The sequence below is a fragment of the Gekko japonicus genome, unplaced genomic scaffold, assembly GCF_001447785.1.
Source record: "Gekko japonicus isolate JY-2015 unplaced genomic scaffold, Gekko_japonicus_V1.1 scaffold358, whole genome shotgun sequence".
NCBI lineage: Eukaryota > Metazoa > Chordata > Lepidosauria > Squamata > Gekkonidae > Gekko > Gekko japonicus.
Genome location: NW_015161962.1, coordinates 19,075 through 30,685, shown reverse-complemented (window position 1 = coordinate 30,685; position 11,611 = coordinate 19,075). Strand labels below are relative to the sequence as shown.

Sequence of the window (11,611 nt, the reverse complement as noted above, 5' to 3'; positions counted from 1 at the left end):
CACGCCCCCTCCCAGCCCCGGAGGCTTCTCCCCCCTGAGCCAGGGCACAAGACATGTGAGCCGGGGTGCTAAAGGAACTGCGCTCTGGCTCACACTCCCTCCGGCTGAGAGGGAACCCTGCCTACAGCTCTCCCTCCTCCGCCCCTGTTGTCCATGAGCAGCCAGTCTTTACTCCTGTGCTCACCTCTGTCCCTGTTTCTCTCTCAGTCGGATTCCGAGGAAGATGAGGAGCCGGCAAAGAAGCAGCCGTCTTTCCAGGTGAGGAGGAGGACTTGCGTGCCAAACCAGCTGCCCCTGCTCGGGTTTGGAAGAGCAGAGCGCATCCCTCCGTCCTGCTCCTGGCTGCTCCGAGTTGGAGGGACGTGCCCACCTTCCCGTGCCCCCTGGAGCCTGGCTCTGGGCCCTCTGGGTGGAATTTTACTCTCAGGCTCCCGCTGGCCTGCTGGAGTTATTCCTGTTCCTGAAGGCTTGAACTTGAAATAACAGTGGCTGTTTTTGTTTGTGAACTGAGCACCACTGCGGCCTTTCCCCCAGATTTCGGCAAGGGAAATTCATGGCATCTGGGCAAAACAGCTTGCGGCCTGACTCTAGGCCAGGAGTTGAGGCCTGAGAGTGAAACGAGCTGCTGTCTACAGCCGCCAGGTTCCTTGAGGGCTTGCTTAGAGCCAGCTGCCCGGGGGGGGGGGCGGCTGAGTGAAACGGGAAGCCTCACCTTGTCCTTTTGTCTTCCCCTCAGGGACACAGTGAGGGATCTGGCTTGTCCGCGTTGCTTCCGCAGCCCAAGAACTTGACGGTGAAGGAGACAAACAGGCTGCTTCTACCATATGTTTTCTCGAAGAAAACGTCGGAGGCCTCCCGGCAAGAGCAGGAGCTCAAGCTGGCCAAAGTCCCAGGGTCCTCCTCCTCCTCTAAGCCCCCGAAGGCAGCCTCTGCTGTGGCCACGACCACTCCCTCCCCGTCCGCCATCAAGGCAGCGGCTAAGAGCGCCGCCCTGCAGGTGACCAAGCAGATCACCCAGGAGGAGAACGACAGTGACGAGGAGGTGGCTCCCGAGAACTACTTCTCCTTGTCGGAGCCCCCCACTCTCAGCCCGGAGCCTTTCGCTTACCCGGCGGGGGTCCTGCCGGACGACCTGCCCCCTGGGACGGAGCCCGAGCCGGAGGGCCAGGACGCTGCCGCCAATGCCCCCCTGGAGTTCAAGACTGCACCGGGAGCAAGCTTGCAAGCTGCTCACGGGTGGGCACCAAAGCCTGGGGAAGACTACGGCAGCCAGTATCCCGGCATCGCCAGTGGTTACTATCAGGTGAGAGGGCCTGCTCTCTGGGCGCAGCTTTGCAGCGAGCCTTTCTCCCCCCCCCCTCCCCCAAGGTCAGTGCCATGACGCCAAGTGTGTGACCCGCTGGCTGTTCCATACCGGTGTGGTTACAAACAGAGCTCGGGGGGGGGGGTGACAGAGAGTGTGAGGAGGGGTGACAGAAGGTCGAGCGAGCCCGTTTGGATAGCCATGTGAGTTGCGCCACAGAGCACCGGCTAGCAGGGCTGCTGGTTTCCCAAAGAGTAAACAGTCCAGGTGAGGTGAATCGCTTCCAGGTGGTCAGGAAGCTTGCAAAGTGTGACTAGTTTAAGGGAGACTCAGGTGGGGCCTCCACGAAGGTCTGAAGCAGCAGAACAAAGTTTGAGTCTAGCCGGCTCACCCTGAAGACATGCAGAGTTTTGTTCGAGGTATGAGCCAGTTCGGTAAGTGGACTCTGACCTGGGAGAACCGGGTTTGATTCGCCACTCCTCCACTTGTAGCCACTGGATGACCTTGGGCAAGCCACAGTTCTGTCAGAGCTGTTCTCGCAAGGACAGTTCTGGAAAGAGCACTCTCAGCCCCCCCGCCTACCCCACAGGGTGTCTGTTGTGGGGAGGGGGAGGGGAAGGAGTTTGTAATCTGCTCTGAGACTCTTTCGGGTAGTGACGGGTGTGGTATAAATCCAGTCTCTTCTTCTATGCATATGAAAGTTTATACCCATCACTAAACTTTGTTGGTCTTAAAGGTGTCACTGGGCTCAAACTTTGTTCTAGTCTAAGGAAGAGGGTCTAAAGGCTGGGATGGCGAAAAGTTACAAGGGGCCAACCCCTTTGGGAAGGAAAAGGGGGAGCCGCTGGGAGGAGGGCTGAGCCGCTGGCCCCGGAGGGGCGTTTCCCCGGTCTTTAGGGGCTCCTTTTTTGTCTTCTGCCAGCAGGATTACTACACTAGTGGCTACTATCCGGAATCTGGGGACCTCGCCATGGGACCCCCCCAGGAAGTGAGCAGCGACGTCTCCTCTTTCATGGACGACGAAGCGGTGAGTGGGACTGGCCACTGGAGCCAGCCACGGCTTCTGTCCCAGGGTGCACCGCTGCGTTCAGGCCACCTGCTGACTAGCTGGCCAAGGATCGGCCGCAGCTTTGGTGGAATCGTTTTTGCTCCCATGTAAATCGAGCTTCCCCCTCACGGATCACTGCCTTGTCATGGCGAGGGGGGTTGCGTGGTTTGATGAGGCTGTGGGCTATGGCGTGGAGGGCCACCCAGGACGGACAGGCCACAGCGGAGAACTCAGACCAAGCGTGATCCCCTGGAGAAGGAAATGGCAACCCACTCCAGTATTTTTGCCAAGAAAACCCCATGGACAGTATCAAAAGGCTAAAAGATATGACCCCGGAAGATGAGCCCCTCGGTCACAAGGTGTCCAATATGCTACTGGGGAAGAGCAGAGGGCAAGTACAAGTAACCCCAGAAAGAGTGAAGCGGCTGGGCCAAAGCCGAAAGGAAGCTCAGTTTTGGATGTGTCTGATGGTGAAAGGAAAGTCCGATGCTGCAAAGAACAATACTGCATAGGAACCTGGAATGTAAGATCTATGAACCAAGGTAAGCTTGACGTGGTCAAAAATGAGATGGCAAGACTGAACATCGATATCTTGGGAATCAGTAAACTAAAGTGGACAGAAATGGGCGAATATAACTCAGAAGACCATTATATCTACTACTGTGGCCAGGAATCTCGTAGAAAAAATGGTGTGGCCTTTATAGTCAACAAGAGAGTGCAAAAGTCAGTACTGGGATACAATCTCAAAAAATGACAGAATGATTTCGGTCCGATTCCAAGGCAAACCATTCAACATCACAGTAATCCAAGTCTATGCCCCAACCACTGATGCAGAAGAGGCTGAAGTGGACCGGTTCTATGAAGACCTACAACACCTCCTAGAACTAACACCAAAAAATGATGTCCTCATCATCATAGGGGACTGGAATGCTAAAGTAGGAAGTCAAAAGGTAACCGGAATAACAGACAAGTTTGGCCTTGGAAAGCAAAATGAAGCAGGGCAAAGGTTAACAGAGTTTTGTCAAGAGAACACACTGGTCATAGCGAACACCCTTTTCCAACAACCTAAGAGGCGACTCTACACATGGACATCACCAGATGGGCAACACCGAAATCAGATTGACTATATAATTTGCAGTCAAAGATGGAGAAGCTCTATTCAGTCAGTAAAAACAAGACCTGGAGCTGACTGTGGTTCAGATCATGAGCTACTCATTGCAAAATTCAGACTTAAACTGAAGAAAATTGGGAAAACCACGAGGCCATTCAGGTTTGACCTAGATCGCATCCCTGATGAATATACAGTAGAGGTGAAGAATAGATTCAAGGGTCTGGATTTGATAGATAGAGTGCCTGAAGAACTATGGACGGAGGTTCGTGACATTGTACAGGAGGCAGCAATCACCACCATACCAAAGAAAAAGAAATGCAAGAAAGCAAAATGGCTTTCTGATGAGGCTTTACAAATAGCAGAGGAAAGAAGGAAAGCGAAAGGCAAAGGCGAAAAGGAAAGATTTACCCAACTGAACGCAGATTTCCAGAGAACAGCAAGGAGAGATAAGGAGGCCTTCCTGAATGAACAGTGCAAAGTAATAGAAGAAAACAATAGAATGGGAAGGACTAGAGATCTCTTCAAGAAAATTGGAGAAATCAAGGGAGCGTTCCATGCAAAGCTGGCCATGATAAAGGACAAAAACGGTAGGGACCTAACAGAAGCAGAAGAGATTAGGAAAAGATGGCAAGAATACACAGAAGAACTATACAAGAAAGACCTCGATGTCCTTGACAACCACGACGGTATAATCACTGACCTCGAGCCAGACATCCTGGAATGTGAAGTTAAATGGGCCTTAGAAAGCATTACTAACAACAAAGCTAGTGGAGGTGATGGTATCCCAGCTGAGCTATTCAAAGTCTTAGAAGAGGATGCTGTTAAAGTTCTGCACTCCATTTGCCAGCAAATTTGGAAAACGCAACAGTGGCCACAGGATTGGAAAAGATCAGTATACATTCCAATCCCAAAGAAGGGCAATGCCAAGGAATGTTCAAACTATCGCACAATTGCACTCATATCACATGCTAGCAAGGTCATGCTCAAGATCCTACAAGCTAGGCTTCAACAGTACGTGGATAGAGAACTGCCAGAAGTACAAGCTGGGTTTCGAAGAGGTAGAGGAACTAGAGATCAAATTGCCAACATTCGCTGGATTATGGAGAAAGCAAGAGAGTACCAGAAAAACATTCCTGGGATCCCAGATCACCGCAGACTGTGACAGCAGCCATGAAATTAAAAGACGCCTGCTCCTTGGGAGGAAAGCGATGGCGAACCTAAACAGCATGATGAAAAGTAGAGACATCACCCTGCCAACAAAAGTCCGCATGGTCAAAGCAATGGTATTCCCAGTAGTCATGTATGGCTGCGAGAGTTGGACTATAAGGAAGGCCGAGCGCCGAAGAATAGATTCTTTTGAACTATGGTGCTGGAGAAGACTCTTGAGAGTCCCTTGGACTGCAAGAAGATCAAATCAGTGAATCCTAAAAGAAATCAATCCTGACTGTTCCCTGGAAGGCCAGATAATGAAACTGAAGCTCAAATACTTTGGCCACCCAATGAGAAGGGAGCACTCACTGGAGAAGAAGACCCTGATGCTGGGGGAAAGACTGAAGGTCAAAGAAGAAGAAGGGGACGGCAAAGGATGAGATGGTTAGACAGTGTCATAGATGCAACGAACATGAAGTTGAGCAAACTTCAGAGGACGGCGGAAGGCCTGGCGTGATCTGGTCCATGGGGTTGTGAAGAGTCGGACTCGACTGCGACTGAACAACAACAAAAATCAAACTTCTTGTTGGTCTTTTGTATATATTTTATAAACCCGTGTTCTAAGTGATGCTTGCTAACTTATAAATCAGTTAGACGTGTCAAGGCCCAGGAAGAAAGAAAATTGAGAGGGAAACACACACCCCACAGAGATTTTATTCCTAAGGCTTCCCCCCACACCCACCCCAGTTTTTCCAGAGGAAAAAATTAGAAATTTCGAGGAAGCCTGGAGGGGGAAAAAATCTTCCTGTGAAATATTTTCTTACCTTTTGCTCCACAGTGAGGGGGGAAGTTCTACTATCGAGGAAGCTGAACGTTTATCTTAAAAGTTGTAGTGTTAATCCTGGCATGGGGGGGGGCAGGTCTGAGGAGTCTCTTGAGATTTATAAGGGTGTTTCAGGGCCAGTTATTCTTCCTCAGAAGGGGGTGTGTGTGTCAAAGGATTGGAGGAATATGTAGAATAAAAGGTCCATCGATCTCTCTCAGTGCTGATGTCTGAATGGGACTTCCAGACTCTTGGCTGCTGATTGCCTGGGGTGGCGGCGGCAGCAGCAGGAAGAAACCTTCTGTGCTGTGAAGAAGCGGGATGCTGGACGAGGTGGGCCCACTCGGGTCTCCTCTGACCGGGCTCTCCTTAGTCTCCAGGGGGATGGGCTGTTCCCGTCCTCACCGCAGCAGGGGTTGGATGCTTCAGGAGGACCGGAGCCTCTGTAGGAGCCAGATGATTTGCCTGAGGCATGAGCAGGCCGGTTGTGTGCTGCTGTCCGCTGAGCCGTGGGGCTGGCCTGTCCAAAGAGGAAAGGAAGAGATTTTCTAAGGAGGTCTCTAGGGCCTCCCTCTAGGAGTCTGGCCGCACTGCTTCTGTCAGGCATTCCGCCACCTGGGCACGGTCCGTGCAACTGGGTCTTTCCTCCCACTGTGGTTCCTTCCCAGGTCTCGGTGGCAAAGAAATGGAGTTAAGAATGCAGCCGTTGCAATCGTTTCCTTTTTTTAGGTAAACAAATTTTATTTTCTTAGGAAATCAACATTTATAATTATATCATTTCATCTTTTCCATTGTCTACCCCATTCCCATTTCCTCCCCTCCCTCCGGTGGCTTCCCGCAATGCTTCACCCCTTACTCCACATTACTTTACATCATTAATTATATCATTTTCTTATCATTACAGTCTCAAGATAACATCATTTGACTTAATATTGATCTAAACATATTAAGTTTTGTTTCACATCCCAGTTCTTTTCCAGATATGTTTTAAAGTCACTCCATTCTTGAAAAAACACGTCGTCTTCTTTATTATTCAACTTTTTCGTAATTTTGTCCATTTCTGCCATGAACAGAACTTTTTGTATCCAGTCTTCTATTTCTGGCACTTTCTCTGTTTTCCAAAATTGTGCATAAATCATTCTCGCTGTTGTAATTAAGTACCAGAATAAGGTCTTTTTAGTCGTATTGACTTCTTCCATTTTCAGTCCCAAAAGCAGAATTTCTGGTGCCTTTTTAAAAGAGCATTTCAGAATTTTTTGCATTTCCCTGTGGACTTTAGTCCAAAAGTCAACTGCTTTCTCACAAGTCCACCACATGTGATAAAATGAGCCTTCATGGCTCTTACATTTCCAACACTTATTTGACATATTCTGGTTCATATTTGCAATTTTTTTCGGAGTCATGTACCACCTATACATCATTTTATAACAATTCTCTCTAACATTGGTACAAGGCGATATCTTAATAGAATTTTTCCACAAATATTCCCAGGTTTCAATAGACACTTCCGTATTCATATTTATCACCCATTTTATCATTTGCCCTTTTACAGTCTCATCTTCAGTATACCATTTTAGTAACACTTTATACATTCTAGAGATATTTTTCCCCCTCCACTCTCCCAAACATTTTCCATTTCATTTTTTTCCTCTCTAAAACCATAGTTTCTTTTGTCTGATCTAAAAAGGTCAAAAATCTGCATATATTTCAGCCATTCATAATCATATTCAATTTCATTCTGCTTTTTCATTACCCATTCTGTTCCCACTTTTTTAATTAGATCTTTATATGGCAACCAATCTTTATCTCTATGTCTTGAGTAAGATGTTAACACTTCCACTGGTACAATCCACAATGGTCTTACATCACAAAAGTATTTTTTATACCTCATCCATACCACAAATAGTGCTTTTCTTACCACATGAAGCTTAAAAAAGCTATCCATTTTTGTTTTGTCATACCATAAATATGCATGCCAACCAAATCTACAATCATGGCCTTCTAACCCCAGTAACTTATCATTTTCTAATTTCACCCATTGTTCCATCCAGGTTAGACAGACCGCTTCATAATATAGTCTAAGATTTGGTAATTGTAACCCACCTCTATCTTTGGCATCACAAAGAATTTTCATCTTGATTCGCGGTTTCTTGCCTGCCCAAACAAACTTTGATAGTTCTTGTTGCCACTTAAGTAGCAAATCTGTCTTACTAAGTATTGGTATTGTTTGGAACAGGAACATCAAACGTGGTAGGACATTCATTTTTATGACTGATATTCTTCCCATCAGTGACAAATTCATTTTGTCCCATTTCTTAAAGTCTTGAGTTAACTTAGTCCATAGTTTTTCATAATTGTTCTTATATAAGTCTATATTTCTTGCAGTTAACTCAATACCAAGATATTTAGTCTTTTTTACTACTTCACATTGTACCAGGTCTTGCAGTTCCATTTGTTTTTGTTTCGTCATGTTTTTGCAAATAAGCTTCGTCTTGTTCTTATTGACATAAAATCCGGCCAATTCTCCAAAGTCCTTTATTTTTTGGAATAGTAACGGTAATTTGTCTGTCGGGTTTTGCACAATGAACATTACATCGTCAGCAAATGCTCGATATTTGTATTTAAGTCCTTTGTGTGTCAATCCCGTTATCTCTTGATCTTGCTGTATTTTTTGTAGAAGTATCTCCAACACCCAGATAAATAATAACGGTGATAGGGGACAACCCTGTCTGGTGCCTTTCTGTACCTTGAAGCTATCTGTCAGTTCTTTGTTTACATTCAGTTTAGCTCTTTGTTCAGAATAGATAGCTTCAATGCAATTTCTGAAGTGTTGTCCCACTTCTATTTTTTCCATCATTTGCAGCATAAACTTCCAGTTAAGATTGTCAAATGCCTTTTCGGCATCGATAAATAAAAAAGCTACTTCTTGTTCAGGGTGTTTCTCATAATATTCAATTGCGTCCATTACTATTCTTGGTGACAAAGGACATCCTTGCCTTGTACCGTTTTGTACCTTGAAGTTATCAGTCAGTTCTTTATTCACATTCAATTTTGCAACCGTTTCCTGAGGGAGGGTGGCAGCAGTTCTTACCACTGCATGGGCAAGGACCAATGCACCCTCTAAGCTGTGGAGTCCTGTGAGCAAAAATTCTACTTTGTGAGCTCTTGACATTGAAAGTTGTGAGCGGGCATTTTTGGCTGCTGCATCAATTAGTTTGCCCTGGAGCCCTCCTTCCTGAGCCTAAACAAAAAGGTGTGCACCGGAGGCTAAGAAACCGTTAGCTCACACTAACTCAGCTTAGAGGGAACAGTGGCGAGGAGCCGCTTAAAGAAGCGTTTTTCCCCCTTTTGCTTCTGGCCTGTTTCTCTTGCCTCCTCCGGACCCAGTGGCCCACCAGCCAACATTCCTCTTCGGGCCGCGCAGAGTCGCCTCTGGCTTGGGAGGGTCAGGTTCCAGCTGGGGCGCTCGGCTTATTTTCTCCGTTCCCCTCCCTCCCGTGACCGTGCTGGCCCGCTTGCTGGGCGCAAAGGGGAGGGGGAGGCCAGTCGGGCAAGCGGGAGGCTGGCGGAGCAGGGGGGAGCCGTGGCCGTGGAAGGCGGTGGTCCTGGCCGGGCTGGCCCTGAGGGGAGGGGGCAGAGGCAGGCGGAGAGCCGCGGGGGGGGGGGCGGGGCTTTTTTTTCGTGGGGGGGGGGGACGGGCCGCGTCTGGATGGAGGGGCAGTGCCTGGCGGGCCGCTGATGCCTCCCTCCCTCCTTTGCTCCCCGGCTCAGTTCAAGCGCCTGCAAGGCAAGCGGAACCGCGGGCGGGAAGAGATCAACTTTGTGGAGATCAAGGGGGACGACCAGCTGAGTGGAGCCCAGCAGTGGCTGACCAAGTCCCTGACGGAGGAGCAGAACGTGAGGTCCTTCAGCAAGCTCTGTGTGGGGGACCCCGGGGGGGCGGGGGGCGCTCTCTGAGGAGCTGGGGGCTTGACCCCCTGCAGGCCTCTCCCCCGGTGGGCGGGGGTGGTGGTGCTGTCTCTCTCTCTCTCACGTCTGGCTTCTCTTTCCTCCGCTCTAGAAAAAAGGGGAGCAGCCCACTGGGCAGCAGCGCCGGAAGCATCAGATCACCTACCTGATCCACCAGGTGAGGTTATGGGGCCCCGACTCCCCCCCCCGCTCTGGCTCTTCGCCCTCCACCTCAGGGTGGCCTCTTGAATGACGTGAGCCCTCGCGCCTTACACGGCCGCTGGGCATGCTGCCCGGGGCGGCAGAGGGTGTGGGTTGTCCTGGGGACTGGCCCCAAAGCTGCGGGGGGAGCCGACTCTTAGTTCCCGGCACCTGCAGGCTGGGTGAGGCTCCTGTGTGTGCGCGCCTGGGCAAAGGAGGGGGCCTGGGCACCGAGACTGTGGCAGGGGAGCCTGGCAGGCGGGGGGGGGCCTGTAGCCTCTGTGGAAGGGGCAGGGCAGTGACCGGCCCGTGTCCATCCCCCCCCCCCCCACCAGCTCAGCCTCTCCTCTTGGCTCCAGCTGGAGGAGGGGTGGCTCTGTGGGCTGTTAGGAGCGTGAGAGAAGCCATGTTGGATCAGGCCAAGTGTCGGACAGTGGCCATGCCTCGGGTGCCTTCTTCCTGGGTTTCCCCCCAGTGGAGTCAGGGTGGCGGCTGCTCCTCCAGGCACACGCTCTTCGGGAAGGGAGTTGCCCGGCAGAAAGATGTGTGTCTGACACCCCCCGCCCATCCCTCTCCCCATCCCTCTCTTTCTGGGCAGGCAAAAGAACGGGAGCTGGAGCTGAAGAACACGTGGGCGGAGAACAAGCTCAGCAGGCGCCAGACGCAGGCCAAGTACGGCTTTTAGGCTGCCCCTGCCCGTGCCCAGCTGGCCCCGGAGCCAGTCCTCTGGGGGGGGCCCCGAGTCCTGCCCCCCCTCCCCGCTGTGTGCTGCAGGAGGGCAAAGGGCGGGGCTGCTTAGCGGCCTGGCGAGGGAAGGACTGGAGGCTGCGGATATCCGTTGCCGGCGCTGCCTGCTTCTTCGATGACGGCACGTGGGACCCGGAAGGGCATCTCTGTCGGGTGGTGGCCGCGGGGACTCCGTGGTGTGGCAGAACTGGCGGGGGGGTGTTGAACCGTTGTGCGTGCCGACTGCCCGGCTTCCGCCTCCGACTAGTTTCTTTGCTGCGGCCGTCAGAAAAAAAGACGAGGACCGACTGGGAGGCGGAGGCCAGCCCCCTGCACCCTTTCTGGGGAACTGTGCAGCCGATGCAGAGTCCGATGGTTCTCTGGAAGGAGCGGTGGAAACAGGAGGTGGAGGCACTTGGCTCTTCCCCCCCCCCCCAAGCAAAAATTGTTTTTGTGTTCACGTTCCAGGCCGGGCTTCCCCCTCCCGTGTTTTTGTAGCGTAGCAGACAGCGGCTTCATTCCCGTCTCCCTGTGGGGGAACTGTTCTGACACCATCCCAGACCTCCACGTCGAGGTGGCAGCATTGCTTTCGGGAGTTAATCTCTCCCCCCAAAGCCATAGGACCCAGGACTGTTACTCCCGAGGTTCGGGCGCACGGGCGGGGGGCAGTGGAGCCCCGCAGCATCTGGCCGTTTGGGCACACTCACCCCCCCCGGCAGCCTTGCCCCTGTGTTCTTCCGGGGGGTGGGTGGGTCACCCTCTGTGTCCCTTGGAGAAAGCTGCCACCCTTGACTCTGGAGTTCCTGAGTGAGTGGGGGGGTGTCTGTGTTTGGGGAGGGGGCGTTTTTTTTTTTTTTTAAACACCCAATTTCTAGTTTTATTTCCCAGGACCTTTTAGTAGGAAAAAAAATTGCTTTCTTTGAGTATTCCAAAAATAAAGTGCTCATTCAATAATTTATTCGTATCTTACGAAATTGTCTGGAAAAGTTTTATAAAGGAATAAAACTTTTAAATGAACCCACCTCCTTTCACGCTCTCTAAGAACCCTCTGGTGGTGGTGGTGGTGGTGGGGGCCTGGCTGGCTGGGAGACACCCCTCCTGTCTGTGGGAGGAGAGGGGTAGGGACTTCCCTGCTCCCGGTCTCCCTCCCGTCACTTCCTGTCCCTCCCTAGGCCCCCCAAGTAGGGGGTGGAGAGGAGGATTTGGGGATCCAGAGAAACGGCACTGGAGGGGGGCGGCTGTGGGGGGGGAAGGCCTTGCTGCTGGCAACTTGGTGGTGCTGCACCACTGGAAGCCCTGCCT

At 51.2% G+C, this 11,611-nt stretch overlaps 1 protein-coding gene across 1 annotated transcript in view; it reads left to right on the top strand.

Annotated features, from left to right (window-relative positions):
• Positions 1-11,326, top strand: part of PRCC (papillary renal cell carcinoma (translocation-associated)) — a 17,852-nt gene extending 6,526 nt beyond the window's left edge. The window contains exons 2-7 of the mRNA XM_015429547.1: positions 208-258; positions 737-1,303; positions 2,229-2,330; positions 9,206-9,349; positions 9,495-9,560; positions 10,182-11,326. Coding sequence (XP_015285033.1) covers positions 208-258; positions 737-1,303; positions 2,229-2,330; positions 9,206-9,349; positions 9,495-9,560; positions 10,182-10,268 — 1,017 coding nt within the window. The 3' untranslated portion in view covers positions 10,269-11,326. The remainder of the gene's footprint in view (positions 1-207; positions 259-736; positions 1,304-2,228; positions 2,331-9,205; positions 9,350-9,494; positions 9,561-10,181) is intronic.
• Positions 11,327-11,611: the final 285 nt, after the last annotated feature.